The sequence below is a fragment of the Chiloscyllium plagiosum genome, chromosome 29 (assembly GCF_004010195.1).
Source record: "Chiloscyllium plagiosum isolate BGI_BamShark_2017 chromosome 29, ASM401019v2, whole genome shotgun sequence".
Classification (NCBI taxonomy): Eukaryota; Metazoa; Chordata; class Chondrichthyes; order Orectolobiformes; family Hemiscylliidae; genus Chiloscyllium; species Chiloscyllium plagiosum.
The window spans coordinates 20,207,167-20,233,268 of NC_057738.1; the positions used below are offsets into that span (position 1 = coordinate 20,207,167).

Below are 26,102 nucleotides of genomic sequence, written 5' to 3' on the forward strand. Positions count from 1 at the left end.
AACTATCCTATAATTTGACTGAAACTTAGAATCACCCACACAACTAGTTGTTACGGGTACTGATTGTAGACTTGCATCTACAGATCACTAGTTTCCACCCTTCTGACTGCAGTAACCAGGCTTTGTTCTCCTTTTATGATGATATCGGTATTCACAATATCATAAATAAATCTCTCTGCAGTCATCCTGCTGATTTTCCAATATTTAACATCCATTTCATCTTTAGTTTAACCTTCATCTTTGCTTAGATAAGACTGTACAGACATAATGTTTTTCCATAACAGAAAAGAATGCAATCCTTACCACACGGTGGGCTCTCCAGGTTTGATCTATGTGAAAAAGCGTTGCAGTGTTTAAGGTACGTAGGGTGGTTGGGGGAAATCAAGTCTGATGTGGAGGTTGGGTGTCAAATCAGAGAGTGTTAGGCCCAAACAACAGCAATGTTAGATTGGGAAAGCCCTGTTGGCACTGGAAAGCGGGGATAGAGTCTCGACAGGACCAGACCAACAGGTTTTCAGGGCACTTCGGACTATGTTAGCCGGCTGGGGAAGGGGGTTAGGGTCCAGAGTAGGGGAAGGCAGGGAGCATAGCCGGCAGCAAGGGGATGGATGTCAGGTCAAATATGATGGTCAGTGGTGGTGGTAAAAGGGAGGGCTGCAAGGGGTCTGGGAGAGGTGTAGTCGTTATGTAAGTTACAAATTGGAGCCGTTTAAGACTTACTCAAGAGTTAGACGATGAACTTAATAGTCTGAGTTTTCCTTCATATGTTCATCAGAACATATCAAATGCTAAGATTTAAATGGAGAATTTCAGATGGTTCCAAATGTAGGAGAACTGCCCAACGGAAACTTTCATTTTTGTTACAATGGGGCTACCATGGCATTCCCATGTGTCACTCCCATCTCTGTAGAATAACGACTGTCAGGCTATCAGAAAATCTGGGCCAATGTTCCAGTCTTTTAATGAGCCAGAGTTCAGCTGTCTGTCACTTCCACAAGATCAAATCTAATCCTTTCATTTCCATATAGTTCACCTCTGTATGTTATGCTGAGGTTTGACTCATGCTGTGTCATATTTTAAGGTCATATCCATTGGTTGGAAGTTTTTAGATCTCATGATTTTACAGTTTGGGGAAGTGATGTCCTTCACCTACCAATATCAGCACCACAAAATGGCTGAGATTTTACTCTCAGCGCTGTAAGAGTACAATCATACCTTTCTGACTTGGATGTATTATCATCTTAAACATCAGCAGGCTAAGATAATGGGCCAATACTATGGGAACCTCAGGGACTGCACTAGTTCAAGAAGAGGGTCTCCTTCTCCATAGCAACTTGGCATAGGTGATTTAAATGCTACCTACGCAAACAATCCTGCATCCAAGAATGGATTTTAGGAGGAAATAGTAGGAAAAACTGAATCAATACAACTAGCCTGTTCACAACTCACCCATCAGGGCTGTCTCATTTGAAGTCGAAAAGTGTGGCGCTGGAAAAGCACAGCAGGTCAGGCAGCATCTGAGGAGCAGGAGAATCAATGTTTCAGGCATAAGCTCATCATCAACAGTGCAACTCCCCAATATACTGGAACGTCAGCCTTGATTATGTCCTCAAGTCACTAGAATGAGCTTGAATTTATTCCCATCTGACATGGAAATGAGAGTTCTCCCTGTTGAGGTACAGCTGACACTACATACAGGCTGGATTTTCAGGGAAAAATGTTGGGAGTGGAGTTGGGGTGTGTCTAGGGCTGGCAGAGTGACCGTGCTGTGACAGGTACAGACAACTCCTTCCCTGAAACCATTCCTGGTGAAGAGCTTATGGCCCAGGGAGAATTGATGTTTTGCTCATAAGCTCTTCAACCGGAAAGGTTTAAGGGAAGATGTTGTCTGTACACCCCAATAAATCCATATACACCACATCAGTCGCTTTACACTCAGCTACCTGTTTGGTCACCATCTCAAAGAACTCAATAAAGTTTGTGAGGCACGACCTAACCTTCACAAAACTGTATTAACTAGTCCTAATCAAGTTATTCCTCTCTAAATAATTATAAATCCTACATTACTGGTCTGTAATTACCAGGGTTGTCTCTACTCCCCTTCTTGAACAAGGGGACAACATTTGCTATCCTGCAGTCTTCTGGCACTATTCCTGTAGGCAATGATGACATAAAGAGCAAAGCCAAAGGCTCTGCAACCTCCTCCCTAGCTTCCCAGGGAATCCTAGGATAAATCCCATCCAGCCCAGGGGACATATATACATTTATACTTTACAGAATTGCAAACACCTCCTTTTTGTGGACCTCAATCCTGTGTAGTCTAGAACCCTGTATCTTAGTATTGTCCTCGACAACATTGTTTTTTTCTAGTGTGAATACTGATGAAAAATATTCATTTAGTGCTTCCCTTATCTCCTCGGACTCCATGCACAACTTGCTACTAAAATCCTTGATTGGCCCTAATCTTTCTCTAGTTGTTCTTTTATTCCTGATATATCTGTAGAAAGCTTTAGGCTTTTCCTTGATCCTATCTGCCAATGACTTCTCATGTCCCCTCCTGGCTCTTCTTAGTTCCTCTCTTTAGGTCTTTCCTGGCTAAATTGGAACTCTCAAGCGCCCTAACTGAGTCTCCATCTCTTATCTTAACATAAGCCTCCAGGGTGGAGAGATAAATGGGAGGAAGGGGGGTGGGGCTGGGGAGAAGCTAGATAAGAATGATCTTTGTAGAGAGAGGAGGAGAACATCTTCAAGGTAGGCATCCTTGCAAGAGGAGTCGCAGTAAGGTTAAAATCAACTAGGCAAAAGTGAGGAGCTTTTGGTGTTCTAAATAGCTGGGATCAAACAAAAACAAAAAATAACTTGTTTTCCTTTAGCACCTTTTATATCCTCCGGATGTCCCAAACTACTTTGCAACTGATGAAGTACTTTTAAATTGTAGTCATAGTTTTTAACATCTGTGTCTCTTGGTTTAAATTGAGATAAATACACCAGGGAGACCTCTCCTAGTCATCTTCAAAATAGTAGAATGAAATCTTTTTGTGTTCATCTGACCTCTGTTTAATCTCTCATACAAAATTCCAACGTAATGTAATGTGATGTTCTCGACTGTCAGCCTAGGTTTTGGGCTCATGGTGCTGGATGCACTCCTGAATCTGCCTGACTCAGAGGCAGTTTAGCCTTAATTGCCTGTGAATAATCTGATTTTTAGGTTTGTTTATCAGCGGTTTTTGAAAATGAAGCCGCTTCTAAAACATTTTCACACTTACAGAGACAGGGAGGGGAGACACCCCAGAAGTTCTCTGGCCATGTCCTTTTCATAGATATGTCAGAATCCAGATATTCCAGACACGGGAAATGCCTCTGATTGTCATACTGCAGCAACGGGCCATAGCTAGAAGTGTTATGGAATGAAGAGTTTATCTCCCAGGAGGAAAGATTGCAGGTGCATTACATATGCCAAATTTCTTCTACTTTCTTTGATCACTTTTATTTTATGAGTTCTATCAAAGATGGATTTTAAAAAAGGCTGTTGAGATGGTTCCTCAAAGATCTGCTAGTGCAATGCTGTTTCCAATTCTTAAAGGAGCCTTGCTGCAGAGAGAATTCCAACAGTATTCCACCAAATGAGGCCCAAAACTGAATGATTCACCTTTTGTTTAGTCCTGTGGATTCCCTAATTCAGCCAATGAGTGTCCTAGACTTATAGTCCTTAGGGTTTTAGATAAGCTTTAGATGTGCAGAGTAGGGACTTGGATGAATATTTCCATTACCAGCCCATTTCTAACTTTTTCCACTAAAGCTTTTCTTTTAACGAATGCACAGGAATATTAATAACAGCTTATGTTCTCAATCATACATTTACTGTGAAGAAATATCACAGGCTGTTGCCACCCTCTTCCCAACTAGTTCTCACTGTGGTGAAACATGCTGACTCACAGCACTAGGGTCCTGGGTTTGATTCCACCCTCAGACGACTGTATGTGTGGAGTTTGCACAGTCTCCCGGTGTGTGTGTGGGTTTCCTCCAGGTGCTCCAGTTTTCTCTCACAGTCGAAAAAATGTGCAGGCTAGGTCGATTGGCCATGCTAAATTGCTCCTGGTGTGCAGGGTTGTGCAGGTTTGGTGGGTTAGCCATGGGGAATGCAGGCTAACAGGGATAGTGTCTGGGTTTGTGTCTGGGTGGGATGTTCTTCGGAGAGTCATGTGGACCTGAACAGCCTGCTTCCACACAGTAGTGACCCTATGACTTGTGGTGGGGTGGGACAAATCTTGGGTTGTGTCTGGTCATTGAATCAACTTTTATTTGTTATACCAGTGATTGAAATGCTGGTCAATGATACCAAAGACGTAATCATAGTCCGAAACAGAAGTGAGTGCCCAGCAGAAAAAGTTTATTGTGATGGTTTGGAGGGGTGAGCTATGATGGGTGAGGGATCATCTAAGGAAATAACAGTTTACAAATGTTATCCTGTGTTTTTCCACCGGGATCAACCCCAAAGTCCTTTTTATGGTTTAATCCCCATTCCAAGTGATGGCTTTCCCATGTGACTGCTGCCCTTGTCTTTCTAGCTAATATAGATCACACTTTGGACTGAGCTTTTGGAGGAGCTTGGTTCTAGTGCTTCTTGTAGATTGTACTCACTGTTGCCATTGTGTTTCAGTGGCGGAGCGAGTGAAGTTGAAGATACTGGATGGGGTGCTGATCAAGTAGCCTATGTTGTCCTGGATTGCATCATGCTTCATTCGTGTTGTTGGAGCTGCACTCATCCAAGCAAATTAAGAGTATCACATCATACCCCTTTTTTGTGCCTTGTAAATCATGCACAAACATTGGGGAGATGGAAAGTGAATTACATGCCCCAACAGAATTCCATGCCCCAACTTGCTGTTTTAGCTACAGTGATTCGATGGCTTGTTTCTGGTTATTGGTAACTGGCAGAGTGCCGTTATGGAGGATTCAGTAATGGTAAAATCATTGAGTGTTAAAGGGACATGGTTAGCTTCACTTTTGTTGGAAATTATCATTGCCAGGCACTTGTGTGGCATGAATGTTATTTGCCACATTTGAATGTTGCTTGGCACTGAGGTTTGATCCAGGTCTTGCTACACATGCACATGCACTGCTTTCTTATTAGAGATTACAAAAATGGTGCTGAACATTGTGCAATCATCGGCAAATTTCCCTAGTTCTGACTTTTATAATAGCGGGAAACGCATTGATGAAGCAGCTGAAAATGGCTAATCTAAGACAGGGATTAGCTTTCTGCTAGTTGGAGTCATATGTAGGAGGCAAAAGACCATCCTGGAGACTCTTTTGGTCACAGAAATGCCTACCTTTTGTGGTCCCAGGAACTTCTTGACTATAGAGTTCCCTATTACTCCTACTCTACTGCACTTTGACCCTCCCTACTGTACAACAGAGCCGCTGTCACCACTCTGATTGCTGCTGTCTCCATCCTCTGATCAATTAAACCCCCCCCCCCCAACAGTATCCAAGTGGTATACTTGTTAGGGAGGGGGATAACTATAGGTGACTCCTGCACTATCTACCTGCCCCCTTGTAGCAGACATCCACCCACCAATCTGAACCTTGGTTGTGACCATGTCTCCAAAACATCTGTCTGTGATGCTTTATGCCTTCTGTATGTCAATAGGTGTGTCCAACTGTCGCTCTAACCAATCCATGCAGGTCAAGGATGATCCTGTGTGTGTTCAGAACATTATCAAAAGAGAGGGCAAGCAGCTGGAGGTGATGGTACACATTGTCACTCTTCCTGCCTATGACATTAGTACCAAAGTCCTGCAAAGGGCGTTCAGGAAGTCAGATAGTAAGTTGAAAAGCAGAACATCGAGAGTTGTCATCTTGAGGTTGCTTCTGGTACCACATGCCAATGAGGCTAGGAATAGAAAGATAGTATAGTAATGTACATGACTAAAGAGCTGGTGTAGAGAGGGAGGACTTCAGATATGTGGATCATTCAATGCCTTCCAGAGCATTTGGGACCTGGACATGAAAGATGGGTTTTACCTAAACTGGAAAAGCACTAGCAGGGAGGTTTGTTCGAGTCACTCAGGAGGATTTAACCTAGTGTGGCAGGGAGATGGGAACCAGACCAGTCAGTCAGCAAGTGAAGTGACTGAGATGGAGTTAGAGTCTAAGGCTATTAAGGCTAAGAGGAAGAACAGACAGGGAGAGGTGACTGAACTGAGGCTGGCGTTCTGAAGAGTATTTCTTTAAACATAAAGAATAAGGCAGATGAACTTAGAGCTTGGATTTGCACATATAACTATGACGTTGTAGCAATTACAGAGATGTTGTTGAGAGAGAGAGGCAATACTGGCAGCCTACTGTTCCAGGATTTAGATGTCAGACATGATAGAGAGGGATGTAAAAGAGGTGGGGGAATTGTGTTACTGATTAGGGAGAACATCACAGTTGTACAGAGCAAGGACCTTTTGGAGGGCTCATCCAACAAGGCCATATAGGTAGAGCTCAGGAGTAGCAAGGGTAAAGTCACTTTGATAGACATATGCTATGGGCTCCCAACTGCCAGGAGGAGTTAAAGGAACAGATATGTGGACAGATTATGGCAAAATGTGAAAATAACAGGGTTGTTGTGGTGGGAGATTTTAATTTCCCCTACATTTACTGGGACTCCCTTAGTGCCAGAAGCTTAAATGGGAGGCAGGGATGGAATTTGTAGGTGTGTCCAGGAGAGTCTCTTGAAGCAATATGTAAACCGTCTAACAATAAGTGGGCCATATTAAACTTGTTATGGGGGAATAAACCCAGCCAGGTGATTGAGATTTCAGTGGGGGAGCATTCTAGGAACAGTAATCATAACTCCATGAGTTTTAAGGTTGTTATGGATAAGAATAAGAGTCGTCCTCAGGTGAAAGTACTAAATTAGGGGAAGGCTGACTACAACAGTCAGGTAAGTAGGTAGGAGGGTGGGCTGTTTGAGGGTGAATATCTATCATGTGATAATATTTTAAAGGCCAGTTGATTAAAGTTCAGGACCTGCATATTCCTGTGAAAATGAAAGATAAAGATGGCAAGATATGGGAATCTTGGATGACAAGAGAAATTGTGCGCTTACTCAAAAAAAAAGAGGCATATGTACAGTTTAGGAAAATTAAGACAGAGGAAGAATATGAAAGTAAGAAAAACTTGAACAAGGAATTAGAAGAGCTTAAAGAGGTCATGAAATGTCCTTGGGAAACAGGATTAAGGCAAATCTCAAGGCATTTTATACATTTATAAGGAGCAGGAGGGTTACTGGGGAAAAGCTAAGTTCACTCAAGGATAAAAGAAAGAATTTATGTGTGGAGCTGGAGGAAGTGGGTGAGGTCCTTACCAATATTCACAAAGGAGAAGGATATGGTGATTTTAGAGAGGGGTATGTTATTATTCTAGGGTATTTTGATCGAAAAAAGGAAGTGTTAGGTTTTTGAAAAACATTAAGTTAGACAAGTCTCCAGGACCCAATGGGATCTATTCCAGAATACTGAGGCAGGCAAAGGAGAAATTTATATCTTCTCTTTAAGTATTCTGTTTAGTCACAAGAGAAGACCCAGAGGACTGGAGAATAGCCAATGTTGTTCAATTGTTGAAGAAGGGCAACAGGGATTATCTGGGAAATAACAGGCAAGTAAGCCTGACATTTGTAGTAGGGATAATTATTGGAGAAGATTCTTAGGGACAGGATTTGCTCACATTTGGAAAAATATGGACTTTTTAGCTATAGTCAGAATGGTTTTGTATAGGGAAAATTGTGTAACAAACTTGATAGAGTTTGTTGAGAAAGTGACAAAGATGATTGATGAGAGCAGTGTGGTAGATGGTGTCTTTATGGACTTTAGCAAGGTCTCTGATGGAAGGCTGATAAAGAAGGTGAAGTCACGTAGGATCTGCAGTGCGCTGGTAAAGTGGATATAGATCTGCTTAGTTATAGAAGACAGCGAATAGCAGTGGAAGGAAGTTTTTCTAACTGGAGATCTGTGGTCAGTGGAGTCTGCAGGGATCAATGCTGGGACCCCTATTTGTAAAATACATAAATGATTTGGAGGAGAGTATTGATGGTCTGATTAATAATTTTGTGGATGACAAAAAGATTGGGAGCTGTAGATCATGAGGAGGATTGCCAGAGGATACAGCATAGATTGGCTAGAGACTTGGGCGGAGAAACGGCTGATGTAATTTAACCCGAACAAATGTGAGGTGATGTGTTTTGGAAGATCGCATGCAGGAGGGGAGTATACAGTAAATAGCAGAAACCTTGGAAGCATTAGCATACAGACAGATCTAGGCATATAGGTTCACAACACATGTGGAAAAAGTTGGTCAAGAGGCAATTGGCATGCTTACCTTCATCAGTCGGCAAAAATTGGCAAGTGATTTGGAGCTGTATAGAATTTTAGTTATGCCACATTTAGAATATTGTGTACAATTCTGGTCACCACACTACCAGCAGGATCATAGAATCCCGACAGCGTGGAAGCTGGCCATTCAGCCTATCGAGTCCACACTGACCCTCTGAAGAGCATCCAATCCAGACCCATCTCCCTCCCTATCCCTGCAAACCTGCATTTCCCATGGCTAATCCACCTTGCCTGCTTATCCCTGGATACTATGGGCTATTTAGCATGGCCAACCTACCTAACCTGTGCAGCTTCGGATTATGGGAGGAAACTAGAGCACCCGGAGGAAAGCCGCGCAGACACGGGGAGAATTTGTAAACACCAAACAGACGGTCGCCAAGGGTGGAATCAAATCTGGTCCCTGGTGCTATAAGGCAGCAGTGCTAAACACTGAGCCACCGTGCCACCTCTATTGGTAAGGAGGACTTTGCAGTGTTGATGGGACTGTTTGCCATTGTCATTTCTGGTGCCATTTGGTCATTCTTTAGGCTTTGCAGTAGTCTGATATAATGGAGTGGCTTGCTAGGCAGTGAAGAACCAATCACAGCGGTCTGGAGTCGCATGTAGGTTAGATCAGGTAAGAATGCCAGATTTCCATCCCTAAAGTCCATTAATGAATCAAATGGGATTTACAATGGGTCACCATTAGGTCATCTTTTAATTCCAGATTTTATTGAATTCTAATTTTACCATCTGTCAAGGTGGGATTTGAACCTTTGTCCCCAGAACATTAGCCTGGATTCCATAGTACTAATCTGGTAACATTGCCACGATGGCACCTCCTTCCATCTGTAAGTCAAATGACACACTTATGCTGAAGGCAGGAGTTCAAAGTGCACTGTTGGCTAGTAGAACGTCCCAGAAAGAAGGAAAGCAGAGTTAATCACTTGGGCTGTGCTTTACCTATTGAACTCTGTGATAGGATGCTAATATGCTTGAGTGAGGACAAGTGTCTTTAGTCATAAAATTATGACTGAAGCCAGTAATACTGGTGGGAAAAATACACTGAACAACTGAGAGTTGAGAACAATCATTAATTGTGGGAAATCTGATTTTTTTAAAACAAATCTTTCCTCTCAGAATATAGGAGGATGAAATCAAAAGAGTTTCAAAGGCTTGTGATAGTGACACCTCCTCATTGGTGCTATTTTCCTTGTATAAACACAGTAAGATCCACATACTAGGGCATCTTGATGATACTTCCTTCTTACATGGCCTAGTCTATAGTAGACTAAAAGCAAATATTGTGTATAATGTTCTACATCATCAAGTTCTGCCTTGAGACATCGCATATGGTGACAGCAGATTATGGGTAGAACAACCCATTAATACAACTTCATGATATTGCAATAGAAGTCCAGGCTCTTTTGTGCAGTAGACCCTATAGTATGCAATGTGGTCATAAAGTGAGAGGCACCTGTATATGTTCGGATACCTTGCCTTTTTTAATATTTGAGACAAATGAATTAAGACAAAGAATCTGTTTTCCAAGGTTTGTGTAAAGGTTTGTAGCTCAGGTGCCAGTTCCAGTTGTTGTGGGTATGCTGGCCAAGATGGGAATTTGGTTTGCAGATGTTTTGTCCCCTTTCTAGGGACATCCTCAGTGTTGTAGAGCCTCCTGTGAAGTGCTGTTGTACTGTGTCAGTTGGGTCCCAATACCCATCATGTGCAGGACAAACATGGTGTACAAGACTTTGTGCAGAGTCTGCACAGAACACTACATAGGACAAACAGGCAGACAACTAGCCATCTGCATTCATGAACATCAACTAGCCACTAAACACCACAGCCAGATATCCTTAGTATCTATACACACAGACGATAAGGACCACAAATTTGACTGGACAACGCAACAATAATAGGACAATGCAGACGGAGGATAGCCAGAGAGTTCCTAGCAGCTTGGCACTCATCCACAGGCCACATCAACAAACACATTGACCTAGATGCTATATACTGACCACTGCAACGAGCAACTGGAACCAGCGGAACAAAATGAAACAAATTCCAACCGGCGCAGTACAACAGCATTTCACAGGAGGCTCCACAGCACAGAGGATGTCACCTAGAAAGGAGACGAAATGTGTGCAAATCAAATTCCCAGTTCAGCGAACGTACCTAAAACAATCTGTTATTCTTTAGGCATTTGATTATTACTATGGTTCATTTAATGGATTAATTATTCACTCTTTTACATTCTAATCTTGTAGATAAGAAGACAAGGTGGAATCCAGTTGCTGGTTGATCTGTTGGACCATCGAATGCAAGAAGTGCATCGCAGTGCCTGTGGAGCCCTTAGAAACCTGGTATATGGGAAGGCAAATGACGACAACAAAATTGCTTTGAAAAACTGTGGTGGAATTCCAGCACTGGTACGACTGCTTCGGAAGACCCCTGATGTGGAGATCAGGGAGCTAGTTACAGGTATGACTCTATCTTTTCTGCACTTGCTAGCTGCAGTATTTTTGAACCCTTGTTTCCATTGTTTGAATGAGTTGAGTTACCACATCAAGATCAAGATAAAACCAACTTGGATTTTCCATTACACTTGCTTCTCCCCTTTTAGATTGGACTTTAGTAATCCATCATGTGATAGATACCTTTGAGATTAATGCTGGGGTTATAACAAATGGAATCAATGAATCACCAGTGGGAACAATGAGAGTAGTCTCCTTGGTCAGACCCTATCTGTTAAATTCTGAGCATATCAGGAAGAATGTTGTGCCGCTGGGTAAGGCAAGAGCACAAAATTCACCAGAATGATACAAGAGCTGAAAGGGTTTATTCGCTAGGACATTTTTACACAATGCTTTTCTTGCATATAAGAAACTTGGAAAGCTTAAAGGGTGATTTGAGTGGAAATTAATGAAGTAAGATAAACATACATAAATAGGGTAGATACGCATGGTCTATTTGTGAGGGTAGTACAAAAGAAGCCAGCATGACCTTAAAGTTAGAGCTAGGCCATTCTGAAATAAAATTAGGAAGCACTTCTGAGCAGTGGAAATCTAGAATTCTTTCTCCCAAACAGCTGCTGCTATTAGACACTTGGATCTTTCGAGGTTGACATTGATAGACTTTTAAGAAGAAAAACAGCAGATCGGGCAGCAACTGCAAAGACAGAAACAGGGTTAACATCATGTGTCAAACTGAGACATTAACTCAGCAAACTGAGACATTCACTCTGTTTTTCACCACAGATACTGCCTGATCTGTCAACTATTTCCAACATTTTTCAGTTTATATTGCAGATTTCAACTATTTTGTATTTCTATTAATAGGTCTTTGTTGAGGCTAAGGATTTCTAGGGGATGGTGAGTTTAAAGCACAAATCACCTCTGATCAAATTGAATGATAGAGCAGGCTGCAAGTGTTGATTGTTTACTCCAGTTCCAATGATTTCAATTTAAGGTAATCACAAAAGTAATTGAAGTGGAAGTAGACAAATATGACTTTACACCAATAATGTCAGCAATGTGGGATTTTGTAGCATCAACTATTGAAACAAACACATAAAACATTGAAAGGGAATGTTAAAAAGTGAGGTTTTGGTTAGCGTCAGATGAGTGGTTTAAGTCATATGAAGGAAAGTACATTAATATACTTCTTTTGATTAGCTGAAAGCAAAAGTGCCAACCAGATTTAACAATTTTTTGATCGTGTTTCCAACAAAAGATAAGACTGTGAGAGAATTCATCCTTTGGCAATGGTAACCATTTCATCAATATTAGTAGTGTCAGATTTGCTAGACCACATTATGATGAAAACTGGAGGAAATGCAATAAGAGGTGAAACATAAGGCTTCAGCATGAAATACCTCCATGAGTAATATCTAGTTATTTGCTGGCAAGGGATAGTTTTGTGCTTCAGTCTGCACTTCATGCAAACTGTTATGCTATCTATAGCACCTTTAATCTGTTAGGCAAGTATAATTAGACACTATCAAACCTCCAGGGAAGGTGCCGTGCAACTGTGATTTGTGTTCATTGACGAGGTATCCCACAGAGTGACAGACTTAATAATATGACCATGCTAGTCATGATATATTTACTCATTTCTTTCTTTTGCTGTCAAAGCATGTAGCCTCAGGGAGCTGTTTGTGCAGTTTTGATGAATAAGATAACAACATAGCCAGAATGTGTATCGGTCTATGTTAACTTGACAGAAGTTTATAATTCCCCACAGTTAATGACAATCAGCGCTCATTATTGTGAAACTAGAACATATTGACCTTTTCTTTGGCATCACAAGTACTTTATGCCTCACATTACTGTTTTGCATCACTTTGCATTTGTTATGAGATCACCGGGATGAGGGTGTTGCATAATTGGCTTCAGTACCATCCTTCAAGGACATTTGCATCTCTTCAAGCATTTTCAAAATGGGTCTTTGTTGTTTTTGTTTTGTTTGTTGCCAGCACCTAGTGCCATCCCTAATGGCACTGGAGAAGATAGTGGTCAGCTGCCTGTTGAACTGCTACAGTCCATGGGTAGTAAGGATACCCACAGTGCTACTAGGAGGAGAACTATAGGACTTGGACCAAGCAACAGTGAAGAATCTGTGATATAGTTTGAAGACAGGCTGACATGTGACATGGAAGGAACTCATAAGTATTGGTGATCCCATATATCTGCTGCCCATGTCTTTCCAGGTGGTAGATTTGAGGTTTGGAAGATGCTGTCAAAGGAACCTCAGTGAATCACTGTAGTCATCTTATTGATGATACATACAGCTGCTACTGTATACATCAGTGGTGAAGGGAATAAATGAAAAGGTGGTGGATGGGCTACTAATTAAGTGGGCTGCTCTGTCGTGATGGTGTCAAGCTTCTTGAGTTTGGCAAGAGCTGCACTCTGCTAGGCAAGTAACTCACCTCCCAATTCTCCGAAGGCTGCATTTACAAGGCAGATGTCAGGAGTGTGTTGGAATACTCTCCACTTGCCTGGAGACGTGCAGCTCCAAGAACTCTCAACAAGACTGACACTATCCAGGCCAAAGCAACACCCAACTGCAAACATGCACTCCCTCTACCACCAATTCCCAGCAGCATATTGTGTACTGTCTACAAGGTGCACTGCAGAAATTCAAAGTTCCTGAGACAGCACCTTCCAAACCTGTGCCCAATTACAATGAGAAGGCCAAGAGCAGCAGATGCATGGGAGTACCAACTCCTTCAAGTTCCCTCCAACCCACTCACCATCCTGACTTGGAAATATAATGCTATTCCTTCACTGGGTTAAAGTCCTGGCATTCTCTCCCTGAGGGCATACCTCCAGCATATGGACTCCAGCACTTCAATAAGAAAGCTCACATCCCTGTTCTCAAGGGCAACTGGGGATGAGCAATAAAAGCTAGCCTTGCCAGAGACACCCACATCCCACAAGTGAACAAAAAGAAGTGGGGTGTATCCCACTACACTCTTGACTTAGACTTTGTACAGGTAGATAGTTTTGGTGAGACTGGAGCTGAGTTTCTCACTGCAGAATTCCTAGCTACTGACTTGCTCGTGGACCCACTGAGTTTATATGGCTACTCCAGTTCAGTTTCTGGTTAATTGTAAATCCGAGAATAGTGGTAGTGAAGGATTAAGTAATAGTAATGCCAATGAACATCAAGGACTGATGGTTAGAGTCTGTTTCCTAGGAAATGGTCATTAGTTGGCACTTGTGTGGTACAAATGTTGGTTACCAAGCGTTGATGTTGTTCAAGTCTTGCTGCCGAGGGAAGGTGACATTACTCGAACAGCACAAAAATGCCATCTCAACAGAAGTTGAGATTGGATCAAAACTGTTTTGCAAGTGAAGCTTTTCAAGAATCATTTGACCACTAGATGTCATTTTCCAAAACTGAAACTTAAATCTCAGGAGATGTAGCTTGTAGCTTGGGGTGTGGATAACTATTCATGTGAGAAATGTGGTCTGATCGAAGAGGCAGTTGAGGAACCAAGAGGTCAAGGCCATCTGAATTGTGACCAATGGCAAGTACAGTAGGGCACTCTTCCTGAAGCCTAGCCCTTGGCAGTATTACACATTGATCACGCAATTCATTGGGAAGTCATGAGAAACTTTAAAACAAGATCAAATTCAGGACTGGAGCGGTTGAGGTCACAAAGTACAGTAATAGGATTTTCTTTGAGTGTAAGTCCAATGTGACAGGAATATTAACAGCAGCAGTATTTCTATAAAATTCCTTGAACCATGAAAGGTACCCCGGAGTATTTAATGGAGTGATGGGATAGGATGAATGTCCATCTAAGAACAAAAGGAACAATTGGGTTGTGTGTGTTACTGTGCAAGAGGCAAATTAAAATATAGAGTTTTAAAAGTAGGGGAAGAGTTGGGAATGCAATGAATTTGGAAATGATAATCAATGTTAAGAGTAATATTGTAAATATATAAAGGTTTAGTGTGATCTGATCAAGACTTTTAACATGTTAAAAGGTTCCAATAGAGTCATAGAGAAGTACAGCATGGAAACAGACCCATCAGTCCAACTTGTCCATGCCGGTCAAATATCCTAACCTATTCTGGTCCCATTTGGCCCTTCCAAACCCTTCCTATCCATAAAACCATCCAGATGCCCTTACAGTGGTGTAATTGTACCAGCCTCCATCATTTTGTCTGGCAGTTCATTCCATATACATACCACCCACTATCTGAAAAAGCTGCCCTTTAGGAACCTTTTAAATCTTTCTCCTCTCACCTTAAACCTATGCCTTCTAATTTTATACACCCCTACCCTAGGGAAAAGACCTTGACTATTCACCTATCCATGCCCCTCATGATATTATAAACCTCTATAAGGTACCCCCCAGCCTCCGATGCTCCAAAGAAAATAACCCAACCCTCCCTATAGTCTATCTGCTGCTCCACTTTCAAGGAACTATAAACCTGCACTCCAAGTTATCTTTGTTTGGCAACACTTCCCAGGACCCTACCATTAAATGTATAAGTTCAGCCCTGATTTGCCTTTCCAAAATCTAGCACTTCACATTTATCTAAATTATATTCCATCTGCCACTCCTCAGCCCATTGGCCCATCCAATCAAAGTCCCATTGTACTCTGAGATAATATTCTTTGCAACACTATCAATTTTGGTGTCACCTGCAAACTTACTAATCATACCTCCTGTATTCACATCCAAATAATTTATATAAATGGTGAAAAGCAGTGAACCGAACAGTGATCCTTGCAGGACACCGCTGGTCGCAGGCCTCCAGTCTGAAAAGCAACATTCCACTACCATCCTGTCTCTTACCTTTACATGAATTTTATATCCATATGGCTAATTCTCCCTATAATTCATGTGATGCAACCTTGATAACAAGTCTACTATGTGGACATTGTCAAACACCTTACTGAAGTCCACATAGACAATGTCCACATCTCTGCTTTCAATCCTCTTCATCACTTCTTCAAAAACTCAATCAAGTTAGAGATACAGTTTCCCACGCATAAAGCCATTGAACGATCCCTAATTCAGTCCTTGCCTTTCCAAATACATGTAAATCCTGACCCTCGGGATCCCCTCAAACAACTTGCCCACCACTAATGGCAGGCTCACTGGTCTAAAGTTCCCTGGATTTTCCTTACTACATTCCTTAATTAATGGCACCATATTTGCCAATCTCCAGAGTTCCAGCACTTCACCAGTGCCTGTTGATGATACAAATATCTCAGCAAGGGCCCAAGCAATCACTTACCTAGCTTCCCACAAAGTTCTAGGTATGCCTGATCTGGTCCTGGGAATTTATGCATGTTTATACATTTTAAGATGTCCAGCACCTCCTTCTGTGCAACATGGACACTTTACAAGATATCGCTATTTATTTCCCCAAGTTCTGTTTGGCTGAGCTTCTGATCATGCACCCTATAACATACATTATATAGCTTGGTGTCAAATTTGATTGATGTTGCTCCTGTGAAATGCCTTGGTGTTTTACTATCTTAGACTTGTCGTCTGAATGTGATAATTTGTTGTTAATGGGATGTTCTGTATCTGTGAAAGGGCTTGTACAGGAGGGTGAGGATATTAGTGCCAGTCCTCTGCAGCATAGGAAGGAGGTGGACTTGATGTTTAGTTCATAGTTTTTAGTCTGGGTAAAGACAAAGGTTGTATTGTTCTTAATTTGTTGAGATTTTTAACAAATACAATAATTTAATAATTTTTCAATTCTAAAACGTATTTTAAAAATACAGTCATTACTATTTATCTTAAAGGCACATCAGGAGGTTCAACAGATCTTTAGATATATCACATGAAGACATTGTGTAGGCTGCATATTTCAAATAAATGGAAGTGATTGAATATCCAACAGAGCCCCTTAATGGGTCATTAGAGATACAAAGCCTCAAAATGAAAAATGGCAGTGATTAGAGTTTTGGTCACGCAACAGGGTTTTTGACACAATAGTGATCAATATTACAGAAGAAAGCAAGATTGAGAACAGAGGATGGGAAAAGGTACACACCAAAACAAATAAAGAAGCATACAAGGTAATAAAAGTGCTTCATGGGAATCGTGAAATCTGTAATTTGAAGTGCATTGAAGCACAGTCTCAGATGTTGAATCGAGAGATTTAGCATGCACCAGACGAGGTCAGAGGGAATGGTAAGGCCCTGGTAAAGTGATATGACAATATGGTAAAACAATACTTATCAAACCATTAAGGTTTATTCCTCACGTTTTGGACTCTGAGCAGCAGATACAAGTGAACAAGTCACCTTTTAGTTTAAACACTCACATGTTTGGTGGTGAAGGGCTCATGGAACAGAATATACTAGATCAACAATTAGACAACTCTATCATATGCATGGTGGTCTTACACATGACAGAACTGTCACACCACAAACTACTGCACAGAATGGGTACTTGGGTGATGTTCTTGCTGAAGAGTTTAATAACTGAAAGAATCAAACAATTTTAGGACTTCATGTGGAAAAGTAATTGACAAGTTAAAATATTGGCTGTGTCATACCACACTGGGGTAATGCACTGGAAATCAAGCCCCACTAATCCTGGAGTTGTCACAAAAGTGAAAGATTTTATCAAAGCATGCGGAAGTCCCCAATTTACCTGTCATCCTAAATCCAGGTTGACAGAAAGCATGGACTAGGTTTCTGTACTTCAAAGAAAGCAAGGAGATTCTAGCTACAAATGCACACGTGAAATGTTGACGTATAACTCTAATAGTTTAAACTCTAAGCCCCCCCACCGCCACTTCTGAATCCATTCAACATTGACATATCGACAGCCAAAAAAACATTGGAGTTAAAGGTTGAGGAAAAAAGGCAAGTGGCTCCTATCCACAGAATTTGCTGGGATGATCATTTTGGTTATTATGACTTGGTGTTTTTCAATCTCTCATCTCCAGCTTCTTTTCACTTCCACGCAGGAGGCACAATTGGTTTGCAAATGTTAACTTACCTGCCTTATTGGTTAAAAGCAAGAACTCACAGAAACTAGGGAGGGAAAATAAACTGGCTTTTCTTCAGGCTTCAGGTATTTTCTACTGCAGTGAGACAAACCACCTCCCTTTGCAGAGTCTCCTGGCAATGTCTTTAACATTCACAAGTGACTCAGCTACCCAGGTACCAATCACACAGTTTTTGGCAGACAGATAGCCCATTGTCATCCATAACTGGTCACAGGTCCATAAAGCAATTAGCTATTTGTTGCTGGCTGAATCTCACTTTATTCATACCCCTATTGCTAGCCCATCTGCCACCAATCTCCCAAACTGCTCAAACTAAGCACTAGCGTAGGCACCACTTGCAATAAGTTTCAGTCATTTATTTTGACAACGTGCAGCACTTCTTCCACAATCCTTTGTTTTATAATAGTATTTTTTACCATTTCCATCCGCAATCAGCAAAACCAAAAAACCAAAAGTGCTGACTAAACCACTTTTACTGGTCTATTTGACAAACTCGTTAAATAATGCACATACCTCTGGTAGAAACCTCAAATTCCTAAAGATCTCATGATTTCTTGTTTAGTTTTAGGAACAGGGAATTATGTTAAAGTCTTCACTTTATTTGTCCTCAGCATCACTTGACCTTGTCTTGTGATATGTCTGGGATAAATTGTTCTTATTTGTATGAATTAAATTTTGCTAAATTAACCACTAAGACAGCCAACTTTAGCATGTTTCACAGGGGCGGCATGGTGGCTCAGTGGTTAGCACAGCTGCCTCACAGCACCAGGGTCCCAGGTTCAATTCTAGTCTCAGGTGACTGTCTGTGTGGAGTTTGCACATTCTCCCTGTGTCTGTGTGGGTTTCCTCCCAAAGTCCAAAGATGTGCAGGTCAGGTGAATTGGCCATGCTAAATTGTCCATAGTGTTAGGTGCATTAGCCAGACGGGAATGGGTCTGGGTGGGTGACCTCTTCAGAGGGTTGGTGAGGACTTGGTGGACTGAAGGGCCTGTTTCCACACTGTAGGAAATCTAATCTAAAAAAAAAAATTTGTGTGCTGTTCCCACATAAAATAAGTTGCATAGCCCTCTGCTCCAACTTGATTCATAAACCTCTGGAATATAACTGGGATGTTCTTTATTTGAAATGGCATCACTCAACATTATAGAACCTATTGGATGTAGCAAAACCAGGTACTTCTTTAGCCCTTGATCTTAATTGCATTTACCAGTATCCTTTCAATAGATCAATCTTTGAAAGGAATAAGGTACTGCCAGCACTATCAATATAGTACTCTAACTGTGGAATTGGGTATACATCTGTCTTTTTGACTGCACTTATTTTTCTATAATCTGTACTCGTTGATGTGTCTAGTTTAGGGACTAATACAAACTGGTGAGCTCCAGCTGCTTTGACTGATTTAATCAAGTGAATATTCTAGTAGGTATTTAATCTGTTTCCACTTGAACTTCTTTTTCTGGGCTCAATCTGTAAGGAATCTGTTTCGGCGATCCTGTCTTTTCAAATCTACATGTATCCCTACAGATTACCTATTACTATCTAAGTAGTCTCATACAATCTCCGTCTTGTCCTTCCTCTAGGTATGAGAGCACAGCGTCTAATTGTCTCAGTTTTATGTTAGCTAATTGAGTTGTAAGAGATTTGCCTTGAGAACCGACTTACTACTCTCCTTCTACTTGCTGTTATTGTCTCTTTCACCTTCCAGTCTTACTATCTGACACACTTGCTCCAACTTATCCTCTTGCCTATGATAATACCTTTTAACATTTGTATCACATAACTGATTCTTCTTCCAATGATCTGGAGTATTTATTAGATAAGTCACTCTACTAACCTTCCTAAACATTTTGTATGGGGCCACTGAATTTCACTTTCAGGGATGTACCTTGCAGAGGTAACAATATCAATGCTTCATTTCCCATTTGAAACACTCATTGTTGAATTTTTATCTGGCCATTCTTTCATTTTTGCTTGTGAACCTTTCAAATTCTCTTGTGCTACTGTATATACTCTGGACACTTGGACACAATCTGACATTGGGATTCGTCTTTTTGATTCAAGAGCTTCTCACCAAATAATTTCACTGGATTTCTAATCTCATGACCATAAATCTATCCAAATCGACATTATCCATATATTCATTTGGGAAAACTGTGGTAGTAAACTGTAAGAAATGTAATCATTTGTCCCAGTCCCATGGCTGTATGTTTTGATCATGGTTTGGAGAGTCCAATGGTATCTTTCCAAAACTCCCAGTGTTTACAGGTGATACACAGTTAACATCATTGTTTTGTACCCAAACTGCTAATGATTTTCTGGAAAACACTGAGCAGAATGTCTCAATCTGTAGTCCATAATAAGTAAAACAAAAGTTGCATTAATGATTTCAGTTAAAAATCACACCAGGTTATAGTCCAACTGGTTTATTTGGAAGCAATACCTTCAGAGCGCTGCACTTTCTTCAGGTGGTTGTAAAGGAGCAGTGCTCCGAAAGCTAGTGCTTTCAAATAAACCTGTTGGACTCTAACCTGGTGCCGTGTGATTTTTTAGCTTTGTCCACCCCAGTCCAACAGCAGCACCTCCAAGTTTTAATGATTTCGTTCCTGATTGCCCTAACACCCTAGCTGTGATTGGCCTTAAAGGTTGAACTTTTAGGAATCAGGTTATCATATCCTTAATATACTGATGTCCTGCTTTTGTTTTTGGTAATAGTTCTAACAATACACAAGCACTCACCTGCATGTTTCTAAAAGTAAGAGATGCTGTTGCTGCTGCTGCCTCACAACACCAGGGACCTGGGTTCGATTCCCACTTTGGGGGACTGTCTGTGTGGAATTTGCACATTCCCCTTGTGTCTGCGTGGGTTTCCTCCAGGTGCTCCAGTTTCCTCCCACAATCCAAAGACGTGTTGGTCAAGTGAATTGGTCATGCTAAATTGCCCTTAGTGTTCGGTGCATTAGTCGAGGTAAATATAGGATAGGGGAACAGGTCTGGGTGGGTTACTGTTTGGAGGGTGGGTTGGGACTTGTTGGGCCTAATGGCCAGTTTCCACACTGTAGGGAATCTAATCTGTCCTGATTACATATTGAGGTTTTCCTACCACCTGACATGCATGTCATGTTTTACAGAACTGCACTTCATCTTGGCCATGTAAAATATCTGTTTACCTGATGCTTATATTTTTGATTTGCCTATATGTCAGCCATTGGAATTTCACATCTGACTTGAGATATCTTCTTACAATATCTTCTTACATGGTAGCACAATTTGATGAACAAACTCTATCATTCATCCACAAGACTGTGACCAATGGTGTTCAACAGGGATCGGTGCTGGTCCACTTTTGTTTGTCATTTATATAAATGATTTAAACGAGAATATAAAAGGCATAATTAGTAACTTTGTGGATGACAAAGATTGGTGGTATAGTAGACAGTGAAGAAGGTTGTCTAACATGACAAAGAGACCTTGATCAATTAGGTGAATGAGCTGGAAAGTGGCAGATGAAGTTTAGTTTGGATAAATGTGAAGTTTTACATTTTGTTAAAACAAACAAAGGCAGGACATGTGCAATTAAAAGCAGGGCATTGGGTAATGTTTTAGAAAAGAGAAACCTAGGGGTTCAGGTACATAATTCTTTGAAGTTTGCATCACGTATAGGTAGGGTAGTTAAAGTGTTTAGCATATTTGCCGTCATTGCTCAGATCTCTGGGTATAGGAATTAGGACGTCATATTGAGGTTGTACAGGACCTTCATGGGGTCTCTTCTACAGTACTGTGTCTGGCTCTGGTTGCCCTGGTATAGGAAGGACGTTATTAAAAGCTGGAGAGGGCTCAGGAGAGATTTACCAGGATATTGCTGGGAATAGAGGATTTGAGTTATAGAGAGAAGCTGGGACTTTCTTCACTGGAGCAAGGTGGTAGCGAAGTGACCTTATAAAGGGTATAAAATCATGAGGGGTATAGATAAGGTGAATAGCAGGTGTATTTTCTTTAGGGTGGGGAATTTCAATACTAGGGGACATATTTTTAAGGTGAGAGGAGAAAGATTTTAAAAAGACATGAGAGGTAACTTTTTTTTTAAACACAGAATGGTTTATGTGTGCAATGAACTTCCAGAGGACGTGATAGATGCAGGTACAGTGTCGGAGAAACTCAGCCCAATGAATCAGAGACCACAAATGAGGATTGCGATGAAATTGACAAGTGGTTTATTAAACAAAGCAATATCACGAAAGAGAAATTGGCCAGGCTGACGCAGAACCGATTATCTGCAGAGATGGCCAGAATGTTGTTCCCAGAATGGAAGGTGCAGGCATGCTTTATAAGGTTACAACACAAAGGTGATCATTGTAAAGCAGTTACAGTGCAGTGGTGAAAATTGTAAAGTGATTAAAACAAGAATAAACTGAATGGAAATTAATCAAGCATCCAGCTGTAGCAATTCATTTGTAATTGACACAGGATATTCCAGCCATCTGTGAGTGTGTGAGAATGTCTTTTAGAGGATTCATCATTGTATTTCCCATCCGCATGAATGTGTAAATGTTCCTTCTCCTGGCATCCAGGTCTGTCCATTGTGTTCCTCCTATGAGCGAAGTCTGCCAGAGCCTCTCGGTCTGCCTCTTTATTTATGTGGTATCGGTTTCAATGGGAAATGAGCCTGCCCTAAGGGTACTGGGAATGCAGTGCTAATTGGGCTGTTTGAGAAGTGTATACTCTGGTCTGGGAGTAGCTTGGCCATGTCTGGTTTCTATGTTAGCCTGTAAGGCCAAGTCTGGGCATTGTGGGTGTGTGCTGTGTGTTGGCGGGTTTGATCAGTGTTTCATAGGCCTGCTTCTGTGTTTTTTTAATGTGGTCATGCTGTGGGTGGGCAGGGTAGCAGATTTTTCTCCCACATACAATTACAACACTGAATGGACATTTAGATAAGTACATGAATAAGAAATATTTGGAGGGATATGGGCCAAGAGCAGGCAGGTGGAACTAGTTTAGCTTGGGATTATGATCAGCATGGACTGGTTTGATTGAACATAAGAACTAGGATCAGGAGTAGGCCATCCAGCCTCTTGATTAGCCCTACGAACATGGCTAATCTTTTCATGCACTCAGCTCTACTCACCCATGTTTTAACCATATCCCTTAATGCCTTTATTTTTAAAAAATGTATCTACCTTAGCTTTAAAAAACAATTACTGAAGTAGCATCAACTACTTCCCTGAGCAAGGAATTCTATAGATTAACAACCCTCTGGGTGAAGATGTTCCTTCTCTGTTCAGTTCTAATGGCTTCCTCTAATCTTGAGGCCATGTCCTCTTGTAGTCTCACCCACCAGTGGAAACATCCTATCTATTTTTATTTTAATCAATTCCCTTCATGATTTTATATGTTTCTATAAGATCCCCCCTCATTCGTCTGAATTCCAATGAATATAATCCCAATCTACTCAGCCAACCCACTTAACTCAATCGACCTAGTGAACCTCCTTTGCACCCCTTCCAGTGCCAGTACATCCTTTCTCAAGTAAGAGACCAAATCTGCACACTGTACTCCAGGTGTGGCCTCACCAGTACCTTGTACAGCTGTAATATTATCTCTCTGCTTTTAAACTCAACACCTTTAGCAATGAAGGAGAGAAATTCCCTTTGCTTTCCTAATTACTGAGGGTCATAGAGATGTACAGCATGGAAACAGACCCTTCAGTCCAACCCATCCATGCCGGCCAGATATGCCAACCCAATCTAGTCCCACCTGCCAGCACCCGGCCCATATCCCCCTAAACTCTTCCTATTCATATACCCATCCAGATGCCTTTTAAATGTTGCAATGTACCAGCCTCCACCACTCCCACTGGCAGCTCATTCCATACAGGCACCACCTTCTGCATGAAAAAGTTGCCCTGTAGGTCCCTTTTATATCTTTTATATCTTTCCCCTCTCACCCTAAATCTATGCCCTCTAGTTCTGGACTCTCCCACCCCAGGGAAAAGACTGTCAATTTATCCTATCCATGAACCTCAATTTTTTAAACCTCTAAGGTCACTCCTCAGCCTCTGACACTCCAGGGAAAACAGCCCCAGCCTGTTCAGCCTCTCCCTATAGCTCAAATCTTCCAATCCTGGCAACATCCTTGTAAATAGTTTCTGAACCCTTTCAAGTTTCACAACATCTTTCCAATAGGAAGGAGACCAGAATTGCACAGTATTCCAACAGTGGCCTAACCAATGTCCTGTACAGCCGCACTATCACCTCCCAACACCTGTACTCAATACTCTCACCAAAAGAAAGCATACCAAATGCCTTCTTCACTATCCTATCTACCTGCAACTCCACTTTCTAGGAGCTATGAACCTGCACTCCAAGGTCTCTTTGTTCAGCCACACTCCCTAGGACCTTATCATTAAGTGTATAAGACCTGCTAAGATTTGCTTTCCCAAAATGCAGCACTTCACATTTATCTGAATTAAACTCCATCTGCCACTCCTCAACCCATTGGCCCATCTGATCAAAATCCTGTTGTAATCTGAAGTAACCCTCTTCACTGTCCACTACCCCTCCAATTTTGGTGTCATCTGCACACTTACAACTGTAAGTCTTATGCTCGCATTCAAATCATATGTAAATGACAAAAAGTAGAGGACCCAGCACTAATCCTTGTGGCACTCCACTGGTCACAGGCCTCCAGTCTGAAAAACAACCTTCCATCACCCTCTACCTTTGAGCCAGTTTTGTATCCAAACAGCTAGTTCACCCTGTATTCCGTGAGATCTAACCTTGCTAACCAGTCTCCCATGAGGAATCTGGTTGAAAGCCTTACTGAAGTCCATACAGATTACATCTACTTGTTGTACTTGCAGACCAACCTTCTGTGATTCATGCACAAGGACACCCAGGTCCCTCTGCAAATCAGCATGCTGCAACTTTTTAACCAGTCAAGTAATAATCTATTTTGTTGTTACTCCTACCAAAATGTAGGACTTCACATTTACTAAACATTGTATTCCATCTGCCAGACCTTTGCCCACACACTCAATGTATCTGTTCCTCTGCAAAGTTTCTCAGTCCTCTGCCAACTTTGCTCTGCCACCCACCTCAGCATCATCAGCAAATTTTGACACTATACACTTGGTCCCCAACTCCAAATCATCTATATAAATTGTAAATAATTGTGGTCCCAACACTGATCCCGGAGGCACACCACTAGTCACTGATTACCAGCCAGAATAGCACTCATTTATCCCTAGTCTTTGCTTCCTGTTAGCCAACCAATCCACTATCCATGCTAATGCTGTACCCCGATGCCACGCATTCTTATCTTATGCAGCAGCCTCATGTGCAGCATCTTGTCAAAGGCCTTTTGGAAGTCTAGATACACCACATCCACTGGGTCTCCATTGTCCACCTTGCTTGAAATGTCTTCAAAGAATTCAAAAAGATTTGTTAAGCATGAACTGCCCTTCATGAACCTATGCTGCATCTGTGCAATGGAACACTCTCTTTCAAGATGCCCTGCTATTTCTTCTTTAATAATAGACTCAAGCATATTCCCCAGTGAGGTTAAGCTCACTGGTCTATAATTCCCCATCTTTTGTCTACTTCCCTTTTTAAAAAGTGGTGTCGCATTTGCTATTTTTCAGTCTGTCCCAGAGTCCAGCAAATTTTGGAAAATTACCACCAGTCTACCTGCTATTTCTCCAGTCATCTCTTTTAGTACCCTAGGATGTATTCCATCAGAGCCAGGAGACATATCTATCCTTAGCTCCATTAGCATGCCCAACACTACTTCTTCCATAATAATAATTGTTCCCAGGTCCTCATACGTTCATCTCTTCGTCACTTACTGGCATGTTATTAGTATCCACCACTGTGAAGACCGATGCAAAATACCTGTTCAATGGCTCAGCCATTTCATCATATCCTATAATTAACTGCCCCTTCTCATCCTGTAAAGGTCCAACATTTATTTTAGCCACTCTTTACAAAAGTTTCTATAAATATATAAAACTGTCTTTATATTCTGTGCTAGTTTTTTCTCATACACTATCTTACCTTTGTTTATAGCTCTTTTTGTGGCTGTTGACCTTTAAACTTTTTCCTGACCTTCTTGATTCCTGCTGTTTTTGGCCACATTGTATGCCTTCTCTTTCCCTTGGATAGCCTGCCTTATTTCCTGAGACACCAATGGCAATTACCCTTTTTCTTACGGTCCTTCCTGCTCACTGGAATATACTTTTGCTGAGCACTTT

At 41.4% G+C, this 26,102-nt stretch overlaps 1 protein-coding gene across 7 annotated transcripts in view; it reads left to right on the forward strand.

Moving 5' to 3' along the window:
- LOC122564410 (catenin delta-2-like) overlaps nt 1–26,102 on the forward strand; it is a 1,204,994-nt gene that overhangs the window by 1,021,488 nt on the left and 157,404 nt on the right. For all 7 annotated transcript variants that reach the window (XM_043719228.1, XM_043719230.1, XM_043719231.1 and 4 more), the window contains one exon: nt 10,631–10,844. In XM_043719228.1, the coding sequence (XP_043575163.1) occupies nt 10,631–10,844 (214 nt within the window). The remainder of the gene's footprint in view (nt 1–10,630; nt 10,845–26,102) is intronic.